The sequence below is a fragment of the Panthera uncia genome (assembly GCF_023721935.1).
Source record: "Panthera uncia isolate 11264 chromosome B2 unlocalized genomic scaffold, Puncia_PCG_1.0 HiC_scaffold_24, whole genome shotgun sequence".
NCBI classification, from domain to species: Eukaryota; Metazoa; Chordata; class Mammalia; order Carnivora; family Felidae; genus Panthera; species Panthera uncia.
The window spans coordinates 92,159,462-92,184,450 of record NW_026057580.1 but is presented as its reverse complement, the minus strand read 5'-3'; the positions used below and the strand labels follow the sequence as shown (position 1 = coordinate 92,184,450).

General features: G+C 39.8%; 1 protein-coding gene and 1 pseudogene across 1 annotated transcript; both read left to right on the top strand.

Annotated features, from left to right (window-relative positions):
* IL22RA2 (interleukin 22 receptor subunit alpha 2) lies at positions 1 to 23,309 on the top strand. Its single transcript, XM_049654435.1, has 5 exons — positions 1 to 287; positions 5,930 to 6,065; positions 8,668 to 8,846; positions 21,213 to 21,382; positions 22,407 to 23,309. Exons 1-5 carry the CDS (start codon positions 74 to 76, stop codon positions 22,554 to 22,556), a joined length of 849 nt encoding a protein of 282 aa, XP_049510392.1. The 5' UTR covers positions 1 to 73; the 3' UTR covers positions 22,557 to 23,309.
* On the top strand, positions 19,846 to 19,999 carry LOC125939218 (uncharacterized; annotated as a pseudogene).
* Positions 23,310 to 24,989: the final 1,680 nt, after the last annotated feature.

Sequence of the window (24,989 nt, the reverse complement as noted above, 5' to 3'; positions counted from 1 at the left end):
AAGTGACTTAGCGCACATATCTTTTGGTGGTTTTTTATTCTTTTATAAGAACCCTAAAATAATACATAATATAATGTATTTAAAAAATGAAATTGTAGTTCCTTCAAGGAACCGCTTAAACCCACGAGGGGATGTCCGGCATGAGGATTCTACAGTTTCCTCTTGTGTCCAGAGCTGTGCTCTCATTGAGGGCAGCACTGGTTGTCTGACCGGTCACATTGCAACCATGACGCCTAAATATTGCTTTCTAGGCTTCCTCATCAGTTTCCTCCTGACTGGTGTAGTGGGTAAGTGCTTCATTTCTTTTTAATTGTTCACGGCTTTGTCTTCCGAGTCTGCTCAAGGGACTGTTAGAAACGGCACTGGTGCTTCTCTGGGCTTTGTAAAAATGTCAGCTTTCTTCTGTCGTGAAATGATCAGAACAGACAGGGGGTCAACTTCTGTCTGCAGCCTGACTAACGCCATGCGGCCTTAATAAGTAGCTACCAAAGAGGAGGCATTCAAGAAACTTCACCCAGGACATAGGGACACCCACCTCTCTGTCTCCTTAGCGCTTCCTTTGCCTTCAAGGGACACTATGGCATGGTGATTATGAGCAGCCCCTTAAGCCAGACTGCCGGAGTCTGGATCCCAGCTCTGTCGTTTACCATCTAGAAAACCTGGGGCAATTGACTTGGCCCCCTTGTGCCTCAACTTCCTCATCTGTAGAAAGGGGGTTGTAAGTCACTGGGAGGAATAAATTAGTTAATATATACTGAGTGCTTAGAACAGTGCCTGGCACAGAATAGAGACCATAAGCCACGTGTAAGAATGTGCTGTTGGTTTTCAGAGAGGACTTTTCAAGAGCAGAGAACATCTTACCCCAAGACGCCTCTGATCAAAGCCATTAAACCGCCCCCCCCCCCCCCCCCCCCCAACAGGTACCTCCCACTGTAAATGGTTCAAGTAACTGTTCTAAGACTATACTCAGTGGCTGGTAACATAAAAACAATTCAATCCGTCTTCTTTCAGAAAGGTGTGGATTTGAGTACAGTGTACCTTTGGTCTGAGGCAATAGCAAGGGCTGGTTTAGCCAAATATGGCAGGAATTCAAGCACTACCAAAATGATTCTGGCTCTACATGTTACCAGGCCTGTAACTTTGGGCAAGATCCACAAAGTCTTTAAGCCTCAGCTTCCCCATCTGTAACATGTATTAAAAATGCCTACCTTATTAGGTGGTTGTGAATACGAAATGAGACATAAAGCTTCCAGCACGGTGCCTGATAAACGTTTGATGTTCATACATGTCCAGTGATCAGTGAATGCCAGCCAGAAGGAGGAGGAGGGAAAGAGGAGGAGAAAGAATATCCTCAGGCTCTCAGTGCAGTGTTTTTTTCTTCCCCCACCATTAACTTCTCTCTCCTGAGGGAGGCTCTGCTTTTGGTGTCTGTGGTGGGTGACAGGCAGGCCCTGCAGCCAGATGCTTGGGTACAAAAATCAGCCTCACCGATTTTGTCTGGAAGAGGCAGACCGCAAGAGTACCTCTCTCAGAGAAGAGCTGGGCAGGTTACGTGAGTTAATGCAGGTACAAGCGCTCGGTGCCCGGCACTGAGATTTGCTATTATTGTTGGTGGTGGCGGAGGTGGTGGTATAAAAGTGAGAAAAGAGATCCAGAGACGGAGGACATAAAGGGCATTGAGCCGACACTCCTCGGGGTGGCAGATCAGCCCTAGGCGCAGCCTCTAGGAAATTGTGTGCATCGTGTCCTGAGACTTCTGGAATGCTTATGTGCTATACAGGATTGATCCGGTAGTGATGCCCATGAGAAAAATCAACGCTGGCCGTAGACTCTTACCATGAACACACCAGCATTTGATGCACTGGAGGAGTTCCAAAAAAGAAAAATAAAAGCAAACAAACCAAATAGCAGTATTTGGTTGGTAAAAACAAATACGTAAGGAAATAGCCTCCTTTATTAGACTGTAACAAATCTTAAATGTTCAGAGCTGAGATCAAGGGCTCAGGGCTCAGAAGTATGTTCTGACATCTCAGTGATTTTTAAGCAAACACTTGAAGGAGGTAAAGAAATGACGCATGTGGGGAGAGCAAGGGCCAGTGCAGGGACCCTCGGGCGGGACCACACAAAGCAGGGGGAAGCAGGAGTCAGGAGGCCGCCCTGGAGGGGTGAGGGGTGGAAGATGGACCCAGGGAAAAGAGCAGGATATATTTCCCGACGTCCTCTCCTTCTGCTGGACTTCCTATCCCTGATCAGGAAATTTGCACTTGTTGGGAGGCAAAACTTCAAGTCTGCCCATCTTAGGCTTTGAGCTGGGACTCCTTAATGAAAAGACAGATTAACAAGAGAAAAACAAATTGTTTATTAACACGTGCAGCGCCCATCATGAGGGAGGAACATAAGCAAAGAGTAACTCAATAGCATTTCAACTTATCTAGCATCTTTGACGAAGAACAATACCTTTGCAGGGACATGACAGGACACAGGAAAGCAGTTGTAGGCTTCCAAGGGTGGCAGACTGTGGTAAGGGAAATATATGGGAGGAAATTAATGGAAGAAGGTTTGTTTGCAGACTCCCGTGGTGCCGTTCTGGGCTGATAAGTCCATCTCCAGTAAAAAGAGAATTTGTATCTTGCCTTTAGGCAGACAAGGGAGAGAGTTTTCCTGTGTTTGCTGCTTCTTAATTGCCTTCAGCTCACAATATTTTTTATGTCAAAGAGGCATATTTTAGTGACATATTCTAGTTTCCTGCAGACTCTAGAACAAAATTTTGTCAAGATCCCTTGCTTCCATAGGACTGAATGCAGGTGAGATTGGGTCACTCATTCAATCAGTTGTGGAGGAAAGCACAAGCCACGCCAATACACAATTATCCCCTCTCCTGCCACAATTATTGCCAAGACTCTTTTCAGAACACAACAGGGTCTTGGGCAGTCTCCCTTGATAGCATGGACAGGTTCATCTCAGCAATTATGCTTGGGTTCTTGGAGCCAAGATGCAAACTGATAAGTGCAGCCATTTAGGACTGGGGCGGCAAAGGCTCATCTATCTGAAATAAAGCCAGGTCACCTGGTAGAGGTTAGAGGCCAATGAGGCAAGACCCAGAGACTGAGAAAGAACCTGAGGAAGGGGAAACCGAGTTCTGGGCTGAGTTCCTAGGGTCAAAAATGGTCCCAGGCCAGATTTTGTCTCAGTGTAGCCATAACATAATGGCTCCCAGGAAGGTGGGTGATTCCTTAAAAAAAACCCTCAAGAAAGTCAGGATAAAAGGAACACACTTAAACAGCATAAAAGCCATAGATGAAAAGCCCACAGCTGATATCATCCTCAATGGGGAAAAACTGAGAGCTTTCCCCTTAAGATCAGGAACACGACAGGGATGTCCAGTCTCACCACTGTTGTTTAACATAGTGTTGGAAGTTCTAGCATCAGCAATCAGGCAACAAAAGGAAATAAGCATCAAAGTTGACAAAGAAGAAGTCAAACTTTCACTTTTCGCAGACAACATGATACTCTACATGGAAAACCCGAAAGATTCCACCAAAAGGTTGTTGGAACTGATACATGAATTCAGCAAAGTCACAGGGTACAAAATCCATGTACAGAAATCAATTGCATTTCTATACACCAATAATGAAGCAACAGAAAGAGAAATCAAGAAATCGATCCCATTTACAATTGCACCAAGAATCATAAAATACCTAGGAATAAGCCTAACCAAAGATGTAAAAGATCTGTATGCCGAAAACTATAGAAAATTTGTGAAGGAAATTGAAGAAGACACAAAGAAATGGAAACACATTCCATGCTCATGGATTGGGAGAATAAATATTGTTAAAATGTCAATACTACCCAAAGCAATCTACATATTCAATGCAATCCCAATCAAAATTGCACCGGCATTCTTCTCAAAGCTAGAAGATTTGTATGGAACCACAAAAGACCCCAAATAGCCAAAGTAATATTGAAAAAGAAAACCAAAACAGGAGGCATCAGAATCCCAGACTTTAACCTCTACTACAAAGCTGTAATAATCAAGACAGTATGGTATTGGCACAAAAACAGACACGTAGACCAATGGAATAGAATAGAGAACTCAGAATTGTACCCACAAATGTATGGACAATTAATCTTTGACAAAGCAGGAAAGAGTATTCAGTGGGGGAAAAAAACACAGTCTTTTTAGCAAATGGTGCTGGGAGAACTGGACAGCAACATGCAGAAGAATGAAACTGGGCCACTTTCTTACACCATACACAAAAATAAACTCAAAATGGATGAAAAGCCTAAATGTGAAACAGGAAACTATCAAAACCCTAGAGGAGAAAGCAGGCAACAACCTCTTTGACCTCAGCCACAGTAATTTTTTGCTCGACATATCTCAGAAGTCAAGGGAATTAAAGGCAAAAATGAGATTTTGGGATCTCATCAAGATAAAAAGTTTCTGCACGGTGAAGGAAATAATCAGCAAAACTAAAAGGCAACCGACAGAATGAGAAAAGGTATCTGCAAATGACGTATCGGATAAAGTGTTAGTATCCAAAATCTATAAAGAACTTACCAAACTCAACACCTGAAAAACAAATAATCCAGTGAAGAAATGGGCAGAAGACATGATTAGACACTTTTCCAAAGAAGACATCCAGATGACCAAACAGACACATGAAAAGATGCTCAACGTCACTCCTCATCGGGGAAATACAAATCAAACCACACTGAGATACTATCTCACACGGGTCAGAGTGGCTAAAATTAACAACTCTGGAAAAAACAGATGCTGGAAAGGATGTGGAGAAACGGGAACCCCTTGCACTGCTGGTGGGAATGCAAACTGGTGTACCTGCTCTGGAAAACAGTGTGGAGGTTCCTCAGAAAATTGAAAATAGAACTATCTTACAACCCAGCAATAGCACTACTGGGAATTTATCCCAAGGATGCAGGAGTACTGATTCATAGGGGCACATGTATCCCAATGTTTCTAGCAGCACTTTCAACAATAGCCAAATTATGGAAAGAGCCCAAATGTCCATCAACTGATGAATGGATAAAGAAGATGTGGTTTATGTATACAATGGAATACTACTTGGCAATGAGAAAGAATGAAATCATGCCATTTTCAGCAGCATGGATGGAACTGAAGAGTATTCTGCTAAGTGAAATAAGTCAGTCAGACAAAGACAGGTACCATATGTTTTCACTCATATGTGGATCTTGAGAAACTTAACAGAAGGGGGAAGGTTTGGTTCCCATGGGAGAAGGGAAGGGGAAAAAATAGTTACAAATGTAGAGAGAGGGAGGCAAACCATAAGAGACTCTTAAATACAGAGAACAAACTGAGGGTGGATGGGAGTGTGGGGGAGAGGGGAAAATGGGTGATGGGCATTGAGGAGGGCACTTGTTGGGATGAGCACTAGGTGTTGTATGTAAGTGATGAACCATGGGAATCTGCCCCAAAAACCAAGAGCACACTTTACACATTGTATGGTAGCCAATTTGGCAATAAATGATATTTAAAAAATACAATACAATACAATACAATACAATACAATACAATACAATAATAAGGAAGGTGGGGGAGTGGCCTTGGAGTGGCGCTTTTCATCTTGGTCATTATATTCCTTTGCCATCATGGAAGGACCTGAGGACAATATTTTCTTCGCTGCCATTTACTTCCTCTGGAGCTTGGGAATGGGGTGGGAGGATATCCCTTACGTTTGTGTAGTCAGGAACACAGTTTTTCTGAAACTTTAGTGTGCATAAAAATCGTCACATTCAAGATCCAAAATGTCGGCTTCTAGGTTTCACCTCCACCATCTGCACTTACAGCAACTATTTTAGGAGATCCTGAGGCCGGTATTACACTGAAAAGTAGTGCTAATAACAATCGTGCCTGCATCCGTGTTCAATGTTTTTCCTTCTCTTTTTATTCCAGAAACCCAGTCAGCCCATGAATCCCTGATGCCTCAGCGAGTACATTTTCAGTCTCGAAATTTCCACAACATTTTGCACTGGCAGCCTGGGAGGGCTTGTACCAGCAACAGCAGTATCTATTTCGTACAGTATAAAATGTAAGTAATCAGCGTTTCCTCCAGCTGATGGAGATGGTCACTAGAATTTCATGTTCGAGAATGCAGTGGAGCGTTAGGATCTTTTTCTCAGTTTCAGAGAGGTTGAGAAGCAGAGGTGGGGACAGGAGGGCCGCGTCTCCTTGGGGACACAAAATGCATGATGATGTGAGTCTGTTGGGGAGACGCTTCATCCCTCGGAGACCCAGCGCCGAGATCTTACAGGCCGAGCCTTTGGCTTCACGACGGAGCCCGGCACATAGTGGCCTCTCGGGTACATATTTCTCTAGTGAACGTTGGACGCACATTGTTTAGCCCATAGTAGGCACTCAACTAACTTGATGCTATTGATAATTGGTGAACAAGCTGTGGGACACATGGACATGAGTGTACACAATATATTTTGTAATTGAAAAGCCATTTTTGAAAACTTAGAAAATTCTTTTCAGAAACGAATGGCTCCTGTAAGCACGAACACAAACCAGAGCGTGCTGCTGCATGCTCCTCTCTGGGCTCTTCAGGATGTTTCTGGTGGATCGTTATCAAAACTCAGACACAATAGGGGCGCCTGGGTGGCTCAGGTCAGCTGGCTTCGGCTCAGGTCATGATCTCGCAGATGGCGAGTTCCAGCCCCGTGTCGGGCTCTGTGCTGACAGCTCGGAGCCTGGAGCCTGCTTCGGATTCTGTGTCTCCCTCTCTCTCTCTGCTCTTCCCCTGCTCACACGCTGTCTCTCTCTCTCTCTCTCTCTCTCTCTCAAAAATAAATAAAGTTTAAAAAAAAATAAAACAAAAAAAAAAAAACATCAGATACAATCAATTCCTTCCCTGGATCCAGGCCTTGGACACACAAGCTCCTGATTTGCAAGTGGCGGGTTTTCCCACTCATACACTTGTTGGGGTTTTCTGAGCCTCCTCCTTCTCTTTCACAATTTAAGATGCTGGATGAGAGATACTGAGACAGGAGATATTGCACTTTTGCTCCCATGAGTTTTTTCTTAGAAATTCAGAACATCAGATGTAGCTGTGGACCAACATCGCACTTTTTATTCCATCATTTTTATTCCATGTCTCTCGAGCATGGGGGTAGGCTTGAGGTCAGATCTTCCCATTAATTAACCTCTTGCTAACCTCGTAAGAACTATTTCCAGAAGTTTCTCAGTCTCTAAATACTGCTGCTTTTCTCAACATATTTTGTGTAGCAGCTGTAAAATTTATGCATCTTTCCAATAAAAACTGTTCCATGCTAAAAACAGATTTGTGCTTACTTGGAGATACTCCAGCATATAGAATATAGGGATTTTTTGTATACTTCCCCCTTAGGCGGTATAAATAGGGCCTGTTTATGGTCCAGTGTTAAAATTGGATTAGAAGTTGTTTTACCATGAAACTAGTGAAGATTAAACTTTAAGATCCCATGGGAGAATTTTATATTTGTAATTTTTTTTTTCTTAATGAATACTCCCAAACTTGTATGAGATCCAGAATGCCTGGATCCATTCCTCTCTATATCGTATTTTCAAGAGCACAATGCAGATTTATATTTTTGAGATCTTTCACTTGGTGAAAGCTCATGGTACTATTCCATCCATGTGGGTCTACTGTTAATATACGTCCCATTTGGGATAGGACAAAAAATGAGCTACCACGTTAGAAGAGAAGCCAACCACAACAACTAAATGTAGCTAGCAAAGACAATGTCTCAACAATAAGTAACAATTAAAAGACATCAAACTGTATTCAATTGATGTCACTGGTTTTGCTCTAATGGTGTCCTTTGATAAAATGCCACTGTTGCCATTATATAGTTTACAGAGTATAGAGGCCAGAAGTATTCCTCATTATATGGCCAGAAAGCTAGATTTCAAGTCTTCAAAGCAAACGTTTTGGGAAGACTTTCACCCAGCTTCTAATTTCCACTCTGTTTCCACCATCGTCTTCCTGTGTCTTTTCTGATTTGTGACAGAAAAGGAAGGGAAGCTTTAATCTTCCCTGTTGCTGTTACATCGTCCCATAGTCTTGGGCTGAGTCAACCTGTTTCTTTGACTCAGACCTTTCTATCATGGGCTCCCCTCCTTCACACCTAGTTCCTAATTACAGGATTTCCTCACTATTAACCCCTGCCCCATTTTCAACAAAAATAGCGACCAGATGTGTTGGGTAAGCAACACCTGAGATAAAAAGTGGTAGCGACTTCTCAGAATCGGCCACGTTACTCAACAGCAGGCTGCTGAGAAGTGAAGAAAACCACAGGGTTGAAACCTCAGAAGCATTAAGGATGTGGGAAGCTAGTACTCAAAAGTGGAAGTTGGTTCATATACTAGAAGAATAACTTCACTAAGTATTAAAAACCCCGAAACCCCTTTGCTAGGGATACAGAAGGTGTCTGTGTGGAGTTTTTCTTTCAGCAAGATAACACTTGGATTAATAAGAATAAAATATTTGTAAAAGATGCTTGATGAGAGTAGCCATAAGCTTTCACAGGGGTGCTGATGTTGGAGGACAAATCTCAACCCATTTAAAACATTCATAGACTGAAAAAAATGGATGACTCCTTCAATGGGAAGAAAAAAAAAAAACCTCAGATCTTTGTCTTTTCCTTCTATAGGTATGGACAGAGACAATGGAAAAATAAAGAGGACTGTTGGGGTATTCTCGAATCCTTTTGTGACCTTACCAATGAAACATCAGATATACAGGAACCTTACTATGGAAGGGTGAGGACCATCTCAGCTGGGATCCGCTCAGGCTGGACCATGACGCAGCGCTTCACTCCCTGGTGGGAAAGTGAGTTCCATGGAGTTCCTTTACATTTGCTCTTCCTGACCCCAAGGAACCCCATAGAGCAGGCCCTGTGCTTTGCTGAGGTCTACACCATCATCTCATTTGACCTATTTCTCAGAACAACCCTAGAAGATGACTTTTACTGAGGTCTACACCATCATCTCATTTGATCTAATTCTCAGAACAACCCCCAAAGATGGCTTTTACTATCTTTATTTTATAGCCCACAAAACCAAGGCACAGAGGCTCCAGTAGGTGGCCAGGTCTCATGGCCTGTACAACCCAAGTCAGGATTCACATTCTATGGCATCTGACTGCAGAGCTCACAGTCTAGCCTGCTACCCAATTGTTACCTGCTAGGACAAAAAAGTTTTAGGCACTAAGAAAGAAGTCTAGTCCTTTTCTGAGCATGGGGAATAAGTTCTTGAAAATACTCTTCAGAAGGATTCTCTGTTGACGAAATTAAGACTTTTAGTCATCTCCCCAAAGGGAAGACCAAAAGCTTGTTCTTGTATCCATTCCTCAATGACATATACTCTTTTTCTCAGTCATAGTCCTAGAATAATATAATCTAAAATATAAGTTATAAGAAACCATGACCAACCGACCTTATATAAAATAGTGAACAAAAGGGAAAGAGTAAAAGGAAAGCACTTAATTTACATGTACAAAAACATGCATAACAAAACAAGAAAGAAAATATGGATATCTACAACAGTCCTTAAAACTGCGACTAGTCATGTAGCTCTAGTTAATATTTATAACTTCTCTCATTATTAACTCAACATTTGCTTTCTTTCCAGGTAGCACCTCAGCTCTTCACTCTTGAGGAGTTTAAGTCTTTTTAATCTTTACCATATTAGTTGAACATAATTTTACATTAATTTTTATCACTGAAAGTAGGAGTTCTAAGAGGCATCCCAGGGGGACACTAAGCAGACTTCTACCTGACCCTGTCGTGTATATAGCAACTCTGCTTCCCCTGGAGAGTCAGAACCAATTGCCCTAGACAACACAGGATCTCATTTTCTCCATGGTGCTTAAATGGCATAAAGAACTCCAAAGAGTCAGGAGGCGGTCTCAATTTCCAATTTTTTGAAACCATTGTTGTTCTAATCAAGTGTGATTAGAATGGCTTGGAAACAAGCCATTTCATGAGTTGCTCATCATGTTTAACAGCAAGAACTGCCCCTCCCATTTCCACTTCTTATATCCTAGACTGGTGAGTGCTGTCTACGGAAGAAATAGCACCATATATTGGTCACAAGATTAGAGCATATACCAGTTCATGTTCAACTTCACAAGGTGCTCTCAAACTGAGTTTTCAATTAGCCACTTCACCTTCCCATAAAACCAGGGGTTTCTAAGTGATGGGATATATCAGGAGGTCAAATACTCCTGTGGGTATGAGAGTAACTTCACCTCTTCCACATTGACTTAGTTCTTCCGTCATAAACAACGTCTCGTCAGGTACTATGCTCATGAATAAGGCATCCATTACATTCATGGTGGGTGGTCAGGGGGGCTGCTGATAAAAGCGTTGACGCAGAGAAGACAAATCTATAATCAGAAAAGTGTCTATTCCCCTGTCTCTTTTCCCCTCCCTGTTGGAAGGGATGAAATATATATATATATATATATATATATATATATATATCTACTATATAAAGTGAACTATACTAGGGGTTCAGCACTGGTCCTCTTCTATTCAGTGGTGTCAATCCAGCTTTGAAAAGGGAAGTCCATATTTTTGAATCTATATAAAGTCTCCATTCCTTTCACACAACCATTTTGCTCATGAGCCTATGGAGCAAGTATGAGACACTGGGGAAATAAGTTTTCACTGCCTCCACCTGGAGTTTTTAAAACAACTTTATTGAGATATAATTGGCACCCCTTACGTTCCCTATATCATGTGTACAATTCAGCGGTTTTTAGTATATTCACAGACATTACAACCATCACCTATAGTCCATTTTAGAACATTTTCATCACCTCAGAAAGAAATGCCCCACTCTTCGGCTATCGCCATCCTATTCTCTCATTTCTCCAGTCCCTTAGGCCAAGGCAATGACTAATCTACTTTCTATATCTATAGAGTTCTCAGTTCTGGACAATTCACGTGAGTGGAATCATATAATATGTGGTCTTTCATGGCAGGCCACTTTCACCCAGCATAATGTTTTTAAGGTTCATTCGTGTTGTAGCGTGTATCAGCACTTCACTTCTTTTTGTGGCTGAATAATGTTCTAGTATATGAATATGTCACAGTTTGCTCAGCTGATAGACATCTGAATTGTTTTTCCATTTTGGCTATGATAGTGTTTCTATGAACACTCGTATACAAGTTTGTGTGTAAACAAATGATTTTATTTCTTGTAGGTATATACGTAGGAGTAGAATCCCTAGATCTCATAGTGACTTTGGTTTAATCCTTTGAGGAACTGCCAGACTGTTTTCCAAAGCAGCTGCACCATTTTACATTCCCATCAGCGGTGTATGAGGGTTATGATTTCTTCACGTCCTTAGCAACACTTACCTAACCTTTTGATTATAGCTGTCTTAGTGGGTATGAAGTCGTATCTCGTGTGGTTTTGATTTGCATTGCCCTGATGATTAATGGTGTTGAGTATCTCTTCATGTGCATATTGGCTGTTTGCAAACGTCTCTTGGAGAATTAGCTATTTAGCTCCTTTGCTCATTGTTAAATTAGATTATTTGTCTTTTTATTATTGAGTTGTAAGAGCTCTTAATATATTATGGATACTAGTCCTTAGTCAGATATATGATTTTCAAATATTTTCTCCCATTCTATGGTTTGTCTTTCCACTTTCTTGGTGGAGTGATTTGAAACACAAATTTTTTAAATTTTTATGAGGTCAATCTATTTTTTCCCTGTTGCTTGTGCTCTTGGTGCAATATCTACCAATCTCTTGCCAAATCTAAGGCTGTGGAGGTTTATCTGAAGTTTTTAAAAGAGTTTTATAGATTTAGCTCTTACATTTTGATCTTTTTCCATCGAGTTCATTTTTATATATGGTGTGAGGTAAAGGTCCACCTTCCTTCCTTTATAAATGGCTATCCAGTTGTTCTAGTGTCATTTGTTGAAAAGACTATTCTTTTCCCTCCAAATGATCTTGGTGCTCTTGGTGAAAAAAAGTTAATCATAGACCTGTGGGTTTATTTTTAAGTTCTCACTTTGATTCCAATGATCTATACATCTATCCTTGTGCCAGTACCACACTGCCTTAATTACTGTTGCTTGGGAACAAACTTTGCAGTTGAAAAGCGTGAGCCCTCCTACTTTGTTCTTCTTTTTTCAAGATTGTTTTGGCTATTCTGGGTCCCTTGCAATTTCATATCCACCTAGTTTTGAAAGCTTCCTTTTGGTAGGTGTATTTTGCTTTGCATTCACATGGACACAGAAATATTTGCTTCAGGGTCCCTCCACATACCTCTTACCCAGACCTCCTGCCACCAACTGAGTGTATATAATGTTGTAGCAGTCCACTTCTGGCCAGTGCCATCATGTCATGCAGAACCTTCTGGGAAACAGGCTTCTTTTTTTTCTTCTTAACCAGTCATAGGGGACTCCTCAAGATGCCATAACTATAAAGGAGGAAGAAGTGATAAGACAGTATGTATAGTTGTGCTGAGAGGATAAACCACCTACTTTTGTGAATTAATTTGATGTTAAGACCTGCTAGAGGCTAGACTCCTATAATCTGTTTCCACTTAGTGTTGGCATGTTTTTGTGCATTTTATGAGTTTCTGTATCAGAGGACATCCAGTTTATGATAGGAAACTCAGACCACATGGCTCCTTGATATCCCTTGATTCAAGCATTCATTTTCTATCAGGGTTCAGGAACAAGGAAATCTGGAGCTTTTTTCAAAAGAAACATAGTTGTTTCCTAAAGTGGGTATGACTTTGTTCCAAAACATCCAGGGACTTAGAACTGCCACAGTCTCTAAATAGCATCCTGATCTGTCACAGATACTTTGAAGATTGTTGGATTTTCTGGATCATAAAAGACAAGTGGTAGAGTAGCTTGTTTGCAACATGAACTAGTTGAGAAGTCTGTCATTTAGTCTGGGTCCTTCTCAAAGCTGAAAATCTTATGGGTTACTTTGCAAATGGGTAGCACATCTAAATACGGTATGTGTTTCCTACAAAATGCATAGAGGCCCAACAAACCCAGTGGACCTTTCTTAGCAGTAGGGGATGCAAAGTGAAATAGCTTGTCTTTCACTTGAGAGGAAATGTCTCAACAAACCCCAGAGGAAATATAGCTCCAACATGTTTCTTACTCCAACATGTTTCTATAACATGTTTCTTACTCAAGCATCTATAGTGCCTAGAACTCTAGGCATACCAAGTTCAATCAGTGTCATGATATCCCGTGGTAAAAATATCAAAGACTCTGTAGACTCTATGTGATAAAGATCCAGATGACAATGAAAGCCAAGTGAAAAGAAATTGTTCTGATGCTTTCTAATTATTGGACAAAAGGAGGAAAAAAATTCCCCAAACAATAGCTCTATTGATTGGCTCCAGAACAGAGACACTGTAACTGAATAGCAATTACACCGTGGTCATCACCTGAGTACATGTACAATTATCCCTTTAATTATTTAAGATCCATGGTTTGGGGAGAGGAGGGTACAATTCAAATAAATGACTTAAGTGGGGGAAGTGACACATTTCACTGCCCCGGCATTTTTCAAGGTGTTTTTGATGGACAAATTTTGTTCAAAAGAGAAATTCCATTGGCTTCCACTTGGCCTTTCATCCCATCATAACTTCCATGCCACAGATCAGGGAACCAGAATGGAAATGAATTCTGTCAGTTGTGGTGTACATCTTATTAAATTTACTTTCATTGCCTGACCTCTATAAGAATGCACTTATAAGAGGTATTCTGAGTCCCCAGAAATTATCATCAACTGAGAACCAGGGTCCCATTACTGGCCAGAGTCTATACATACTTACCTTTCTTCAATTCACAATTACCCTCTGGGAAAGGATGAAAGATTTATCATAAAACTGGTAGAATCTTTGCTTCCAAATCTCACCCTAATGACCTAACTAGTGTAATGTCCAATTAAATCCAAACTAATTAGATCATGTCCAGAATGCTAGATGGAATTGGATTTAGAAAAAAACATCTTTAGTTTTGCAAATCTTCAACCAGTAAGAGAATAGAATGGCAATTGAGTAAACTACCCATGGCCTCCAGTACAGTATTTCTTGGAATAACTTGAGAGTGAAGCCCAGTTCACTTCAGCAATTCTCTGGTGGAGGAAAGGAGACTGCACAACTAGGCTGATACACAGCACTGAGGGGAATTTTCAGAGTAGTTTTATTACTATATTCAAACCTACAGATGGGGTCAACTTCAAATTTATTTCTCAAACAAAGCTTTCTTGAGTGTGATCCGTTAGGCTAGTTGGTAAGATTAGCCAAAGATGTTGGCTGAGATGAGCTGAAGTTTTGACTCAATTCTATCTAAATTGAGATAGTGTTGCATTAAGGAGGTTTTGTGTTCTTTCTGTATGACTGCCCCAGGAAGGAACAAACCTCTAAAAAACAACAAAAACCTTCTTCCAAGACCACTTAAGAAGAAGAGTAAGAAAGCAGGGCATCACATAGTCAAAACTGGAGCTACTCTTGTTGAAGAGACAGCAAGAGCCCTGCTCACTTGCCTGTTTCCTTACCTCCAGCTTTGTTTGCCTCTCTTGCCACAGGTCCTGAGGCTTTCTGAAAAAAATGTTTTTAAAAGCATGTTGTTAGGGATAATAGAACAGCATGTTCCTAGAGTCTATGATACAGGCCTAATGAATCAACTGGATGCACTGACTTAATGTGAGATCCATTTCTGAACAACAGGGTGTTGCTTTAGGTTAAGGGGTTCTGACTCCTGGTATCTATCTAGGGACAACACAACATTAAAAAAAACTTAAGTTAAAGCAGCATTTGAGGCTCAATATGATTTTAGTCTTATCTAAAGCCATATTTTCTTGAATTGAAAATAGTTGTGGAGTTTTGGAATAGATCTGAGTTTCTAATGGAATGACTTAAAAATCATTCAGTAATGGCTGAATGACTTTATGCATGCATTCAGCAAGTATTTATAAAGCACTTCCTACGTTCTGGGCATTGTACTAGGTCCTGGGGAGAAAATAGCAAGCACAGAAGACACAAAGAAGTTTCTTTCTTCATAGAGATTCCTGTTCAACGGGGAAGACAGACTTTAATAAGATAATAATACAAATAAACATAAAATGATACCAATGACAGGTGGCACAAAACAGACCCACGGTGCTATGAAAGCCTAGTCAAGGAGGGACATGATCAGGGATGTCAGGAAAAGCATGTCTGGGGAAATGGCACTTGAGCTTGTATCTAAAGATGAATAGAAGTTAACTAGATAAGAAAAGGTGGACAAGTCCAGGCAAAGGGAATAGCATTGGCAAAGGCCCTCTAGCAGGAGGAAGCATGACAGGTACAAGAGACTGAAAGACAGCTGCATGGTGATGAGGGGCAGGCAGAGGGGCTGTGAAATAAGATGGGACTGGAGAGATAGACCAGGAATGAGAATTTTCTATTACGAAGTTATAGCATCCTCCAGAAAGATATAAAGTGATTTTAATCAGGGGATGATGTGATCAGATTTGTGTATTGGAAAGATCAATTTGGCTGTATTTGGGAAGTACAGATCAGAAAAGGAAGAGACTGGATACAGGGAAGTGAGTTAGTGAGTTCCTGTACTGGCCTGTAAGAGACAGGATTTGGCTTAAATTAGAATAATGGAAAGGACTATAGAAAATTTATCATTGAAGGGACATTCGGTAGGAAAAATTGGCAGGGCCTGGAGATGGGTTGCATAAAGAAGTAAGGAAGAAGGTACATGTCAAAGATGACTTCCAAGCTTCTGGCTTGCATAACCGGATGAATCACTGAGATATTTTTGGATGCCACTCGATGGGAAAAGACCAGTTTGATGGGATGGAGAATAATGGAGACCATAAGTCAGTTTTGAATATGTTGAGTTTAACATGCTTTTCAGATATCTAAGGGAAATAGCTATACAGATCCAGGACTCTATTAGACACAAACTTGTGAGTCATTTGCACGTAGTACAATGGGCCTTGATAGGATTGTCTAGGCAGAAAGTATTGAGGAGTGTTGAATAAGTCCAGGTATCTAAAGGATGCCTGAGTACAAGGTAGGAGGAAACCAGTGAGTCCATTATATTTGTGAATGCTCCGGGAAGCTAATGCTTCAAGGAGAGAGCAGTCGAATGAATTGGTCTTGGGAGATAAAGTAATCTTAAATTGTCCATTGAAACAAAATCACAATTCAGTGCATGGGTCAAGAATGGTCACTCAGTTACAAAGCTCAGCATCATGGACCACACAGTAGGAGCTCCTGTGATATCTGCAGCCAGGCTCACTGGAATTCTAGGCCAACACTGGAAATATATACTTCACCTGTATTTAAGGTTAAATATCACATTAAACAATAAAAATTTAAGATAATGAACGCATACATTCAAAGGACAGGTTCTGCATGCATATGATTAAAAGAAAATTCTTCAATAATAACAGCTTGGGCCAGAAGGGGCAAGGATTATCAGTTTATGTATAAATACATTAGTGAGAAAGAAAATACACAGTAGTATTTAACCTTGCCAGTATTCATCTTTAACTAATGTCTACCAATTGAAGTAAGTCTAAACTCTGAGTCACATTTTAAAAAGAGGACTGGATTTTTTTTTTTTTTTTTGGTTTTTTTTTCTTGGTGTTAGATATGTGACAAGAATGTTAGAAATATGTTTTTTATCCAGGAGAACATTAAACATACATTAAACTAGCCTACAAAAAGCAGTAACTCTTCTCACCTTGCAAGAGACAGACAAGGGGTCTACGGTAACTTATCACTCAAATTTGGAGCAAGGAAATCACAAACAGGATTAAATATCAACCACTTCACAAAATTAAAGTGTAAAAAAGGGGGAAATCCTTCACCTTCAAAACAATTAGGCAAAATTTCCGACAATTGGAAAGTGAATTAACAACTTTTGGTTTCAGAGTAAATGGGATAGGGTGGGGGTTTGTGATGGTAGAAACTGTCCTCTTCTAAAATGCTTAGAAAGTCTGGATAAAACATAACCTTTTTTTTTTAACTCTACAGAAGAACATAAAAGAAAATAAAGGAAATCTCCTGGGCCTCCAAAGCAAAGTAACTGGAACCAGAAGGGAAACCAGAGGGTAAACAAAGGGAAGGCTTGCTGTCCTTGAGGGCATTTTCCCAGACTTGGGAACTAGGCCCTAAGTGGTAACAGCCCCCACCCCTGGGGCAGGAGACAAGGCTGTAGGTCTACACAAGGTGGGGAGTTACAACTAGTACCCTCATAAAATCTTAGACCCTCGAAGAGCTCCTATAGATAAAAGAACAGACTGGGAGAGCCCTTCTGAGAAAGAGAGGAAACAAAGGAGGGTGTGTGTTTTAGTCTCCACTCTGTCAGCAGTCAGGTGTTTCCTAAATTCATAAAGTCTTGAGATTCGAATATATCGAACTTTTGAGTTTCAGAAAACACCATCTTGAGATTGTACCAGGTTGATGGTGCCACAGGGATACCCTGCAGACACAAAACCAAATACAGTGCTGAGAAGCAACACAACCCACATATACGATCATTTGATTTATGTTCATAGTTTAGTTCAGTGGCATCACTATGGTCTAAACGAGATTAGATCAGTTGGAAAAATAATAAGTCTTGTTCCCCTACGTCACCCATTTACAAAACCGAGTCTGGCTGGATGAAAACAATAAAACTTAGCAACTACAGCTTGTGAGCCAAATTGCCTGCTTCTAATTTTGTAAATAAAGTTTTATTGTAACATAGTCACACCCATTCATTTACATTTTGCCTGTGACTATTTTTGCACTGCAAGCCATGGCGAAGTTGAGCAGTTACAACAGACACATGCGGCCCGAAAGCCTGAGGTATTTATTATCTGGCCCTTTACAGAGAATATTTGCTGCCTCCTATTCTGTAAGATAACATGGGAGAATATTTTCATGGCTTTGGCATAGCCAGATCCCCAAAAAGTGCTACTGATGAAGGAAATAACTGATAAATTGAACTACACGAAAATTAAGAACTTCTGTTTATCAAAACGTACCATTAAAATAATGAAAACACAAATCTCAGAGAGAAGATATTCACAGTGCTATATTTGACAAAGAACTGTGCTCAGAATGTACAAAGAACTCTTACGAATTAATTAGAAGAAGACGAGGAAACCAATTTAAAAAAATGGGCAAAAGACTGGAACAGCTGTTCTCAGAAGAGGACATCCAAATGGCCAATAAACACGTGAAACTCCATTAGTCGTCAGGGAAATGCAACTTAAAAACACAAGGAACACAATGAAACACACTTCCCAGAATAGCCCAAATTAATTTTTTTAAAAATAATAATGCCAAATGTTAGAATGTAAACAATGGGAACTTTCATATGCCACTAAAGGGAATATAAATTGGTGGGTCTCCTGAAGCATGGAAATATCTATAAAAGCTAAACCTACATAAAACAACCTAAGCCTGTGAATAGATAAATTGTGATATACATATAATTAAATACTACATAGGGGCCCCTGTGTGGCTCAGTCAGTTGACTGTCCGACTTCAGCTCAGGTCATGATCTCGCGGTTCGTGAGTTTGAGCCCCACAGTAGCTTGCTGCTGTCAGCACAGAGCCTGCTTCGGATCCTCTGTCTTCCTCTCTCTCTGCCTCTCCCCTGTTCATGCTCTCTCACTCAGAAATGAATCAACATTTTAAAAAAAATACTACATAGCAATCAAAAGAATGAACTCTTGATACATGCAACAATATTGATTAATATATATATATATATATATATATACTACATAATATATACGTTAGTTTGGTAGGGCTGTCACGGAATACCGTAGATTCCCTGGCTGACACAACAAAAATTTGTTTTCCCACAGTTCTTCAGCCAGAAGTCCAAGACCAAAGTATCAGCAGGTTTGGCTAAGGCCTCTCTTCCTTGGCTTGGCTTTCTCTCTGTGTCCTCACATGGTCATCCCTCTGTGCTCACGCATGTCCGTGTCTTCCTGTAAGGACACCAGTCATATTGGAGTAAAGCCCACCAATACCACCCATGAAGTCAATATGGCTTCATTGTACTTTAATTAACCGCTTCCAAGTCCCTGTCTCCAAACAGGGTCATATTCCGAGGTACAGGGGGCTTAGGACTTCATCCTATGAATTTGCAGGGGACACAATTCAGCCCGTAATTTAAGTATCTGTGTCTGTATCTACCTATATCTATATGCATACCTATTACTATATCTATATATCTATATATCTATATAACTATATATCTATATACCTATATCTATCTATATCTATATCTCTCTATAGACCTAGATCTAGATATATATATAGAGAGAGAAAGAAACCAGTCACAAAAAAGTGTATATTGCATGATTTCAAAAACTGATATATGCAGTCATAGAAATCAGTACAATTGTAGTTATCTTCTGGGGTTAAGTAATAGGAGAAAACATGAAGGAGGTTTCTAGGGTGCTAGTAATGTTTCTTAATCTGGATGATGGCTATTCAGGAGTGTTTATTTGTAAAGATTTGTTGAGCCATATAATTTACTTATTTGTCAGTACCTATCTTATAGGCTAATGAAAGTTTATTTAAAATTTAAAAATTCAGGGATGTCTGGGTGGCTTAGTTGGTTGAGTGTCCAACTTTGGCTCAGGTCATGATCTCATGGTTTGTGGGTTCGAGCCCCACATTGGGCTCTTGTGCTGACAGCTCAGAGCCTGGAGCCTGCTTCGGATTCTGTGTGTGTGTGTGTCTCTCTCTGCCCCTCCCCTGCTGTGCTCTCTCTCTCTCTCTCTCTCTCAAAATAAATAAATAAATAGACATTAATTTTTTTTTAATTTAAAAATTCATACTTACATGGCAGAGGAGATACCACGATCACATGGTTCTCTCAAGGCAGAGGTCATCCAAAGCACTCAGGTCTTTCCGACACCTGCAATTTCCTCAAGCAGGGGAACTCAGCTGCACAATTTCTGTTTGTGGGGAATTTCGCACTGTCCCCCGATTTAAAAAAAAATTAAGTTAAATTAGATTAAAAAATTCAAACCAAAGCAGCGAAAAAAGAAAGTATCAACTTTAAACATGTGCTCAACAACAAAAACACAAGGGAGTAGATCAATATAAGCAAGTTTGGAAAAAACAGTCATCTACCTTACTAGCACTTCAAGTACTTATAATCGTGGAAGCATATAGCAAAATAAATAAGTTTAAAGATATAACAGAGAAAATAAAAGCATAATCAAAGGCAAAATATTATTTTTTAGGACCAGATAGATTGAAAAAGACCCAGAGCTCATCAAAATGAAAAAAAAAATCATTGATACACTTCAGACATGGCCAAATAGTAAATTGGTGGATTGGAAGACAGGTCTGAAAAAGCCATTCAGAATACTCTGCTGAGGAAAATAGATGGAAAAACCAAAGTTAAGATATATAGAGAATCAAGTAAGAAATTCTAACAGGTGTTGAACTGAAATTCCAGAAGAAAAGCATATATAGCTCTTTATGCACTTGTCTGTCTAGCTGTCTAGCTGTCTAGCTATCATCATTCTTATCTATCAAGAATGGTTGATTTTCAAGAATTATAGAAGATATGAATTTACAAACTGAAAATATGTAACGAATACCAAAAAGGAAGACAACAACAAATCCATCATAGAATTAATTCTTCCTAGAATTGCCATTAGTTAATCTGAAGAAAATTAAAGTGTTAATTTATCCAATTTTCTTTCCTAGTTCATAATGATCTGGTTAATCATATCAAAATGCAAGGACCGAAAATTCTCTCTCTGGATCCTTCCCATGCTCTTCCATAGTACATAACATAACCCTGTTGAATTAATTTTGTAACAACAAGTCTTCAAATGGTTTTAACGCTGCTTTGAAATTACGCATCTTTAAGAACCTACAAAATATTTGAAATCTCCACCCAAATAACTTTTTACACCTCATTTTACAAAACAATCACTATGAGTTGGGGAAATGATTGATAAATGTCCTCTTAAAGCTGAATCAGGAGGTACCAGTCTTTGCAAATAAAAAATTATCTTTAAAGAGAATTCTCAGACATTCATATTTTAGGTGTCAGAGTATCTCTTCATAATGATTTTTGCCAGATCTCTGAACTTAGTAGTGACTTGTTATTATGTATAATGTGTCCATGTGAAATATTACATTATTTTAATGATTTGTCAAATTTCCCCATTCTTTCTCCAGCGAAAATTGATCCTCCAGTCATGAATATAACTCAAGTCAATGGATCTTTGTTGGTGATTCTTCATGCTCCAGGTTTACCATATAGAGACCAAAAAGGAAAAAATGTATCAATAGAAAATTACTATGAGCTAGTATATCGAGTCTTTATAATTAACAATTCAATAGGAAAGGTAAGTTCAGGTGAATAGGTAAGTTTGGTATTTTTCTTTTGTTCATTTAAGTAACATTTTAGCTCTAAAGTATGTCCATTCTTTTGCCACTCAATTCCTTTTACTTTTCTTTACCTTTTTTTTTTTTTTCAATTCCTTCTCACTTCCACCCTCATTGATAAGCAGTTTGTGACTGGCATCACCATCAGATGTGTGTGTGTGTGTGTGTGTGTGTGTGTGTGTGTGCCTTTGCTCAGCTGGTCTCCACTTCATCCTGCCTAGTTAATCTGGAGAAATTAAAGTGACTATCTAAAGATTGGTGCATATATCAAGATTGGTGTTAACAATATTTAATTCCCTTTGATGACCACAAATACTAATTTTTATGGATTTTACACACTCTTTAAGTGGCTTTTGGATCACAGCATTATATATTTAGGCCAATTTTGTTATAGTATTTTAATCCACCATCTGTGCCTTTATCTTGTTTGATAGTTAATTGAATGTTCCTTTTTGGTGTCTATCTAAGACAAGGTTCCTATGGTTGTAAGGAACAGAAACTCACTCAAACTGGTTCAAATAGAAAAGGGGAGGGGGAAGGGAGGAGCTTAATAAAACTCCCAATAAACAAGTGATCTTAGGGACAGGAAGGAACAGGAAATAAAGTGCTGCCGGGCTTCGAAGGGACAGGGAAGGACGGATAGAGAAGAGAGTCTTAAAGGACCCCGATCCGTGTCTCTGGCCATGTTGCATGTCTACAGTGGTCTCCAAGTCTCCTCCATTTTCCTCACTGCACAGCATAAATTCTTGGAAAAGGGATTCTGGCCATTGAGTCAGCCAGTCAACAGCCCTTATGTCGCATGTACACAGCCATGACCTGTCCCTTTATCAGGCTCTGAACTAGGACTCTAGAGAAAGAGGATGTGTCTGGGAAGAAACCCTATAATCCAACCACTACTGAGACCGTGGACAACTTCTTAATAATAGAGCAAATCAGTGACTAACTGAAAGCCATTTGTCATCTCACTTTTCCCCTTATGTACAGGAACAAAAGGTATATGAAGGAGCTCACAGAGTTGTTGAAATTGGAGTTCTGGCACCTCACACTGCTTACTGTGTAGTGGCTGAAACGTACCAGCCCATGCTGGACAAAAGAAGTCGGAGAAGTGAAGAGAAATGTGTGGAACTTCCTTGAAGGGTTCTGGAGTGCTCCACAATATGGAAATCAAAACTCTCTGAGAGCGGGATGGCTCATGTTTGAAGGATCTCACTGAAAGTTGTGCTTATATTTTCTTGAGGCGGTGTTCACCATTAATTACACCTTGGGGAACTCTTTGTTTACCCATTCTTTCTTCCTTTCCATTTTACTGGTAAACTAATTTAAGCAACATGGCTCAAAACATTAGAATTTAAAGAGGAGGCAAAGAATAAAGTCCTCTCGGAATGCGGAACTTTGTCTCTGAATGTAACATCCCAACCACAGCCTGCATTGTTCTAAGACAGCTGAATAAACATTTAAGAGACAAGGTAATAGTAGACATTTAACAAAAGAGAGTTGGATTAATTTTTTTTAAGAGAGTGCTACAGACAAAAGCAATCTTGAAGCAATCCTTTTTCACTCGCTATTGAGATAGTTCACTTGACATAGATATGCCAATTTTTACATAAATGGAACTTTTACATGAATGAATATTTTCCATGCATTTCCTATTTTATATGAATGTACTTTTTCATACATTCATTTTCTGTTATAAAATATTTCCACTTAATGAGCCAATATTTTCTTTCAACTTCTATTCTATGTAAATACAAATAGCATTTGAAAAAAAGACTTCTCATGATCTCTGGATTAGTATCTAGATTAATATTGACAATAACATCTAAATACCAAAGGAATCCTATGCAATACAATTTCCCTCATTTAATACATACTCACATTAAAGGTTTCTTTTCTGTGTTTGTTTTGTTTTGTTTCTTAATATCGCCCTAAAATTATTCATCCTTATTCTCAAAATCAAGTAAATACCTTTCAGCAACAAAGTGAAAAGAAATTTTGACTCCAATTTATACCACAGTTACCACTCAACCCTCCTGGCAAAGGGTCCTTGCTGGTGGCACCATTGCCTTCTCTCTGCACAAGGATGTTATGAATGACAGTTTGAGTGGGGGGGTATGGAGGGTGGTTGGGGACCAGGTAGAGAAGTTGGCTTGAAGCTGAAAGCATACAGTGGGTGGTAGGTTTACTTGGAAGAGGGACTGGTGTGAGTGGAGATTATAGGGCCAAAGAAAACCCACCAGTGACCTCCCAGAAGCTCCACCGCCCCCTGAGCAAAGGTCTGGCCTAACGCTCAGGTTAGGCAACAAAAAGCTGCCTTCTCCACTTTGGGTTCAGTCTTGTATGTGTGTTTAAGGCTGTCTTTCTTGTGAAGAGATACATATCATAGAATATTTGTATAGTTCCTGATGAAAACTGCTCCTAAACATGATAACAATACAGTAATTGCTTCGGGTTATATACAATTGCACACAATAATAGGTGGATTAAAAATTGCCAGAATTGCATGGAGGGAGAGAATAAGAGACAGAATAGGAGCTAGAGAATTAGTTTCATTGCTCTCCCATATGGTCAAAATGAATTTGAGCACAGATCTAGAGACAATCTCAGCCCAATACCAAGAACTAACCATAAAACTGGATGAAGGGATAGTCATTTCTCCAGGCACATCCCTCAGCAGGTCCAGGCTTCAGTCTGTACGAGTCCACATTTGCAGTCCACACTGTATCTTTAGCCCTCACACTTGCCCACAAGGCAGTCATGATTATCATGAAATAGATGGTCACTCACCTTATAGGCGAACCTCTGAGAGGTTGTGATTTGATAAGGTCAAGAGACCACATCTATCTACTCCGTAGCTTAAGCGCTTTTTATCAGACCCTCTAGAACTTCCTCTGGGATTTGGTACATACAGATATCCGTTTAGTTTCCTAGTTAAAATACCTTTTTTTAAATGTCAGTTTTGCTCTGTTGAACTTCAGGACTTTTTTTTTTTTTTTCTGTAATGTCAGTCAGTATATGGAAGGGCAAGTATTGGTCTTTAGGACAAGAGAGCAGTGGGGGCCAGAAGATCTAATGGGACAGCTGGGCAGCTGGTGGGTAGCCATCTGCTCTCAGAGCAGCACCAATATAGCACCTATTTGTCATGCATGGTTGGAAGGTATGTATCCACTGGAAAGATCTAAGTCTATACGGGTATTGGCAAACTGTCACTAGTTGGAAAATTCCATCTCCAAGTTACTTCTAAGGTTAGTCTCCATAATTTGTGTGGTATCTTGATTTTCAAGAAAAAATTCAGAAATTTATTTTGTAACAGAAGACCCAATGTTTTCAAGGCAAAAAACAAATAAATCAAAAACCCAGAACCAAAATCAACAACAACGACAGCAACAAAACAACCTTACGACTTAAAGAGCTGATTTAGAATGAAGTCTAGACAAGTCTTTTAGAATTGTAACCACGGAAATTCTCACACCAGACTCTGTGATTCCCTTTACTTATCTGCCATTTACCCAGGGACATAAGTGAACTTGGAGAAGAGAAGAGAATATTTTTTCATTGTTTCAGTGGATT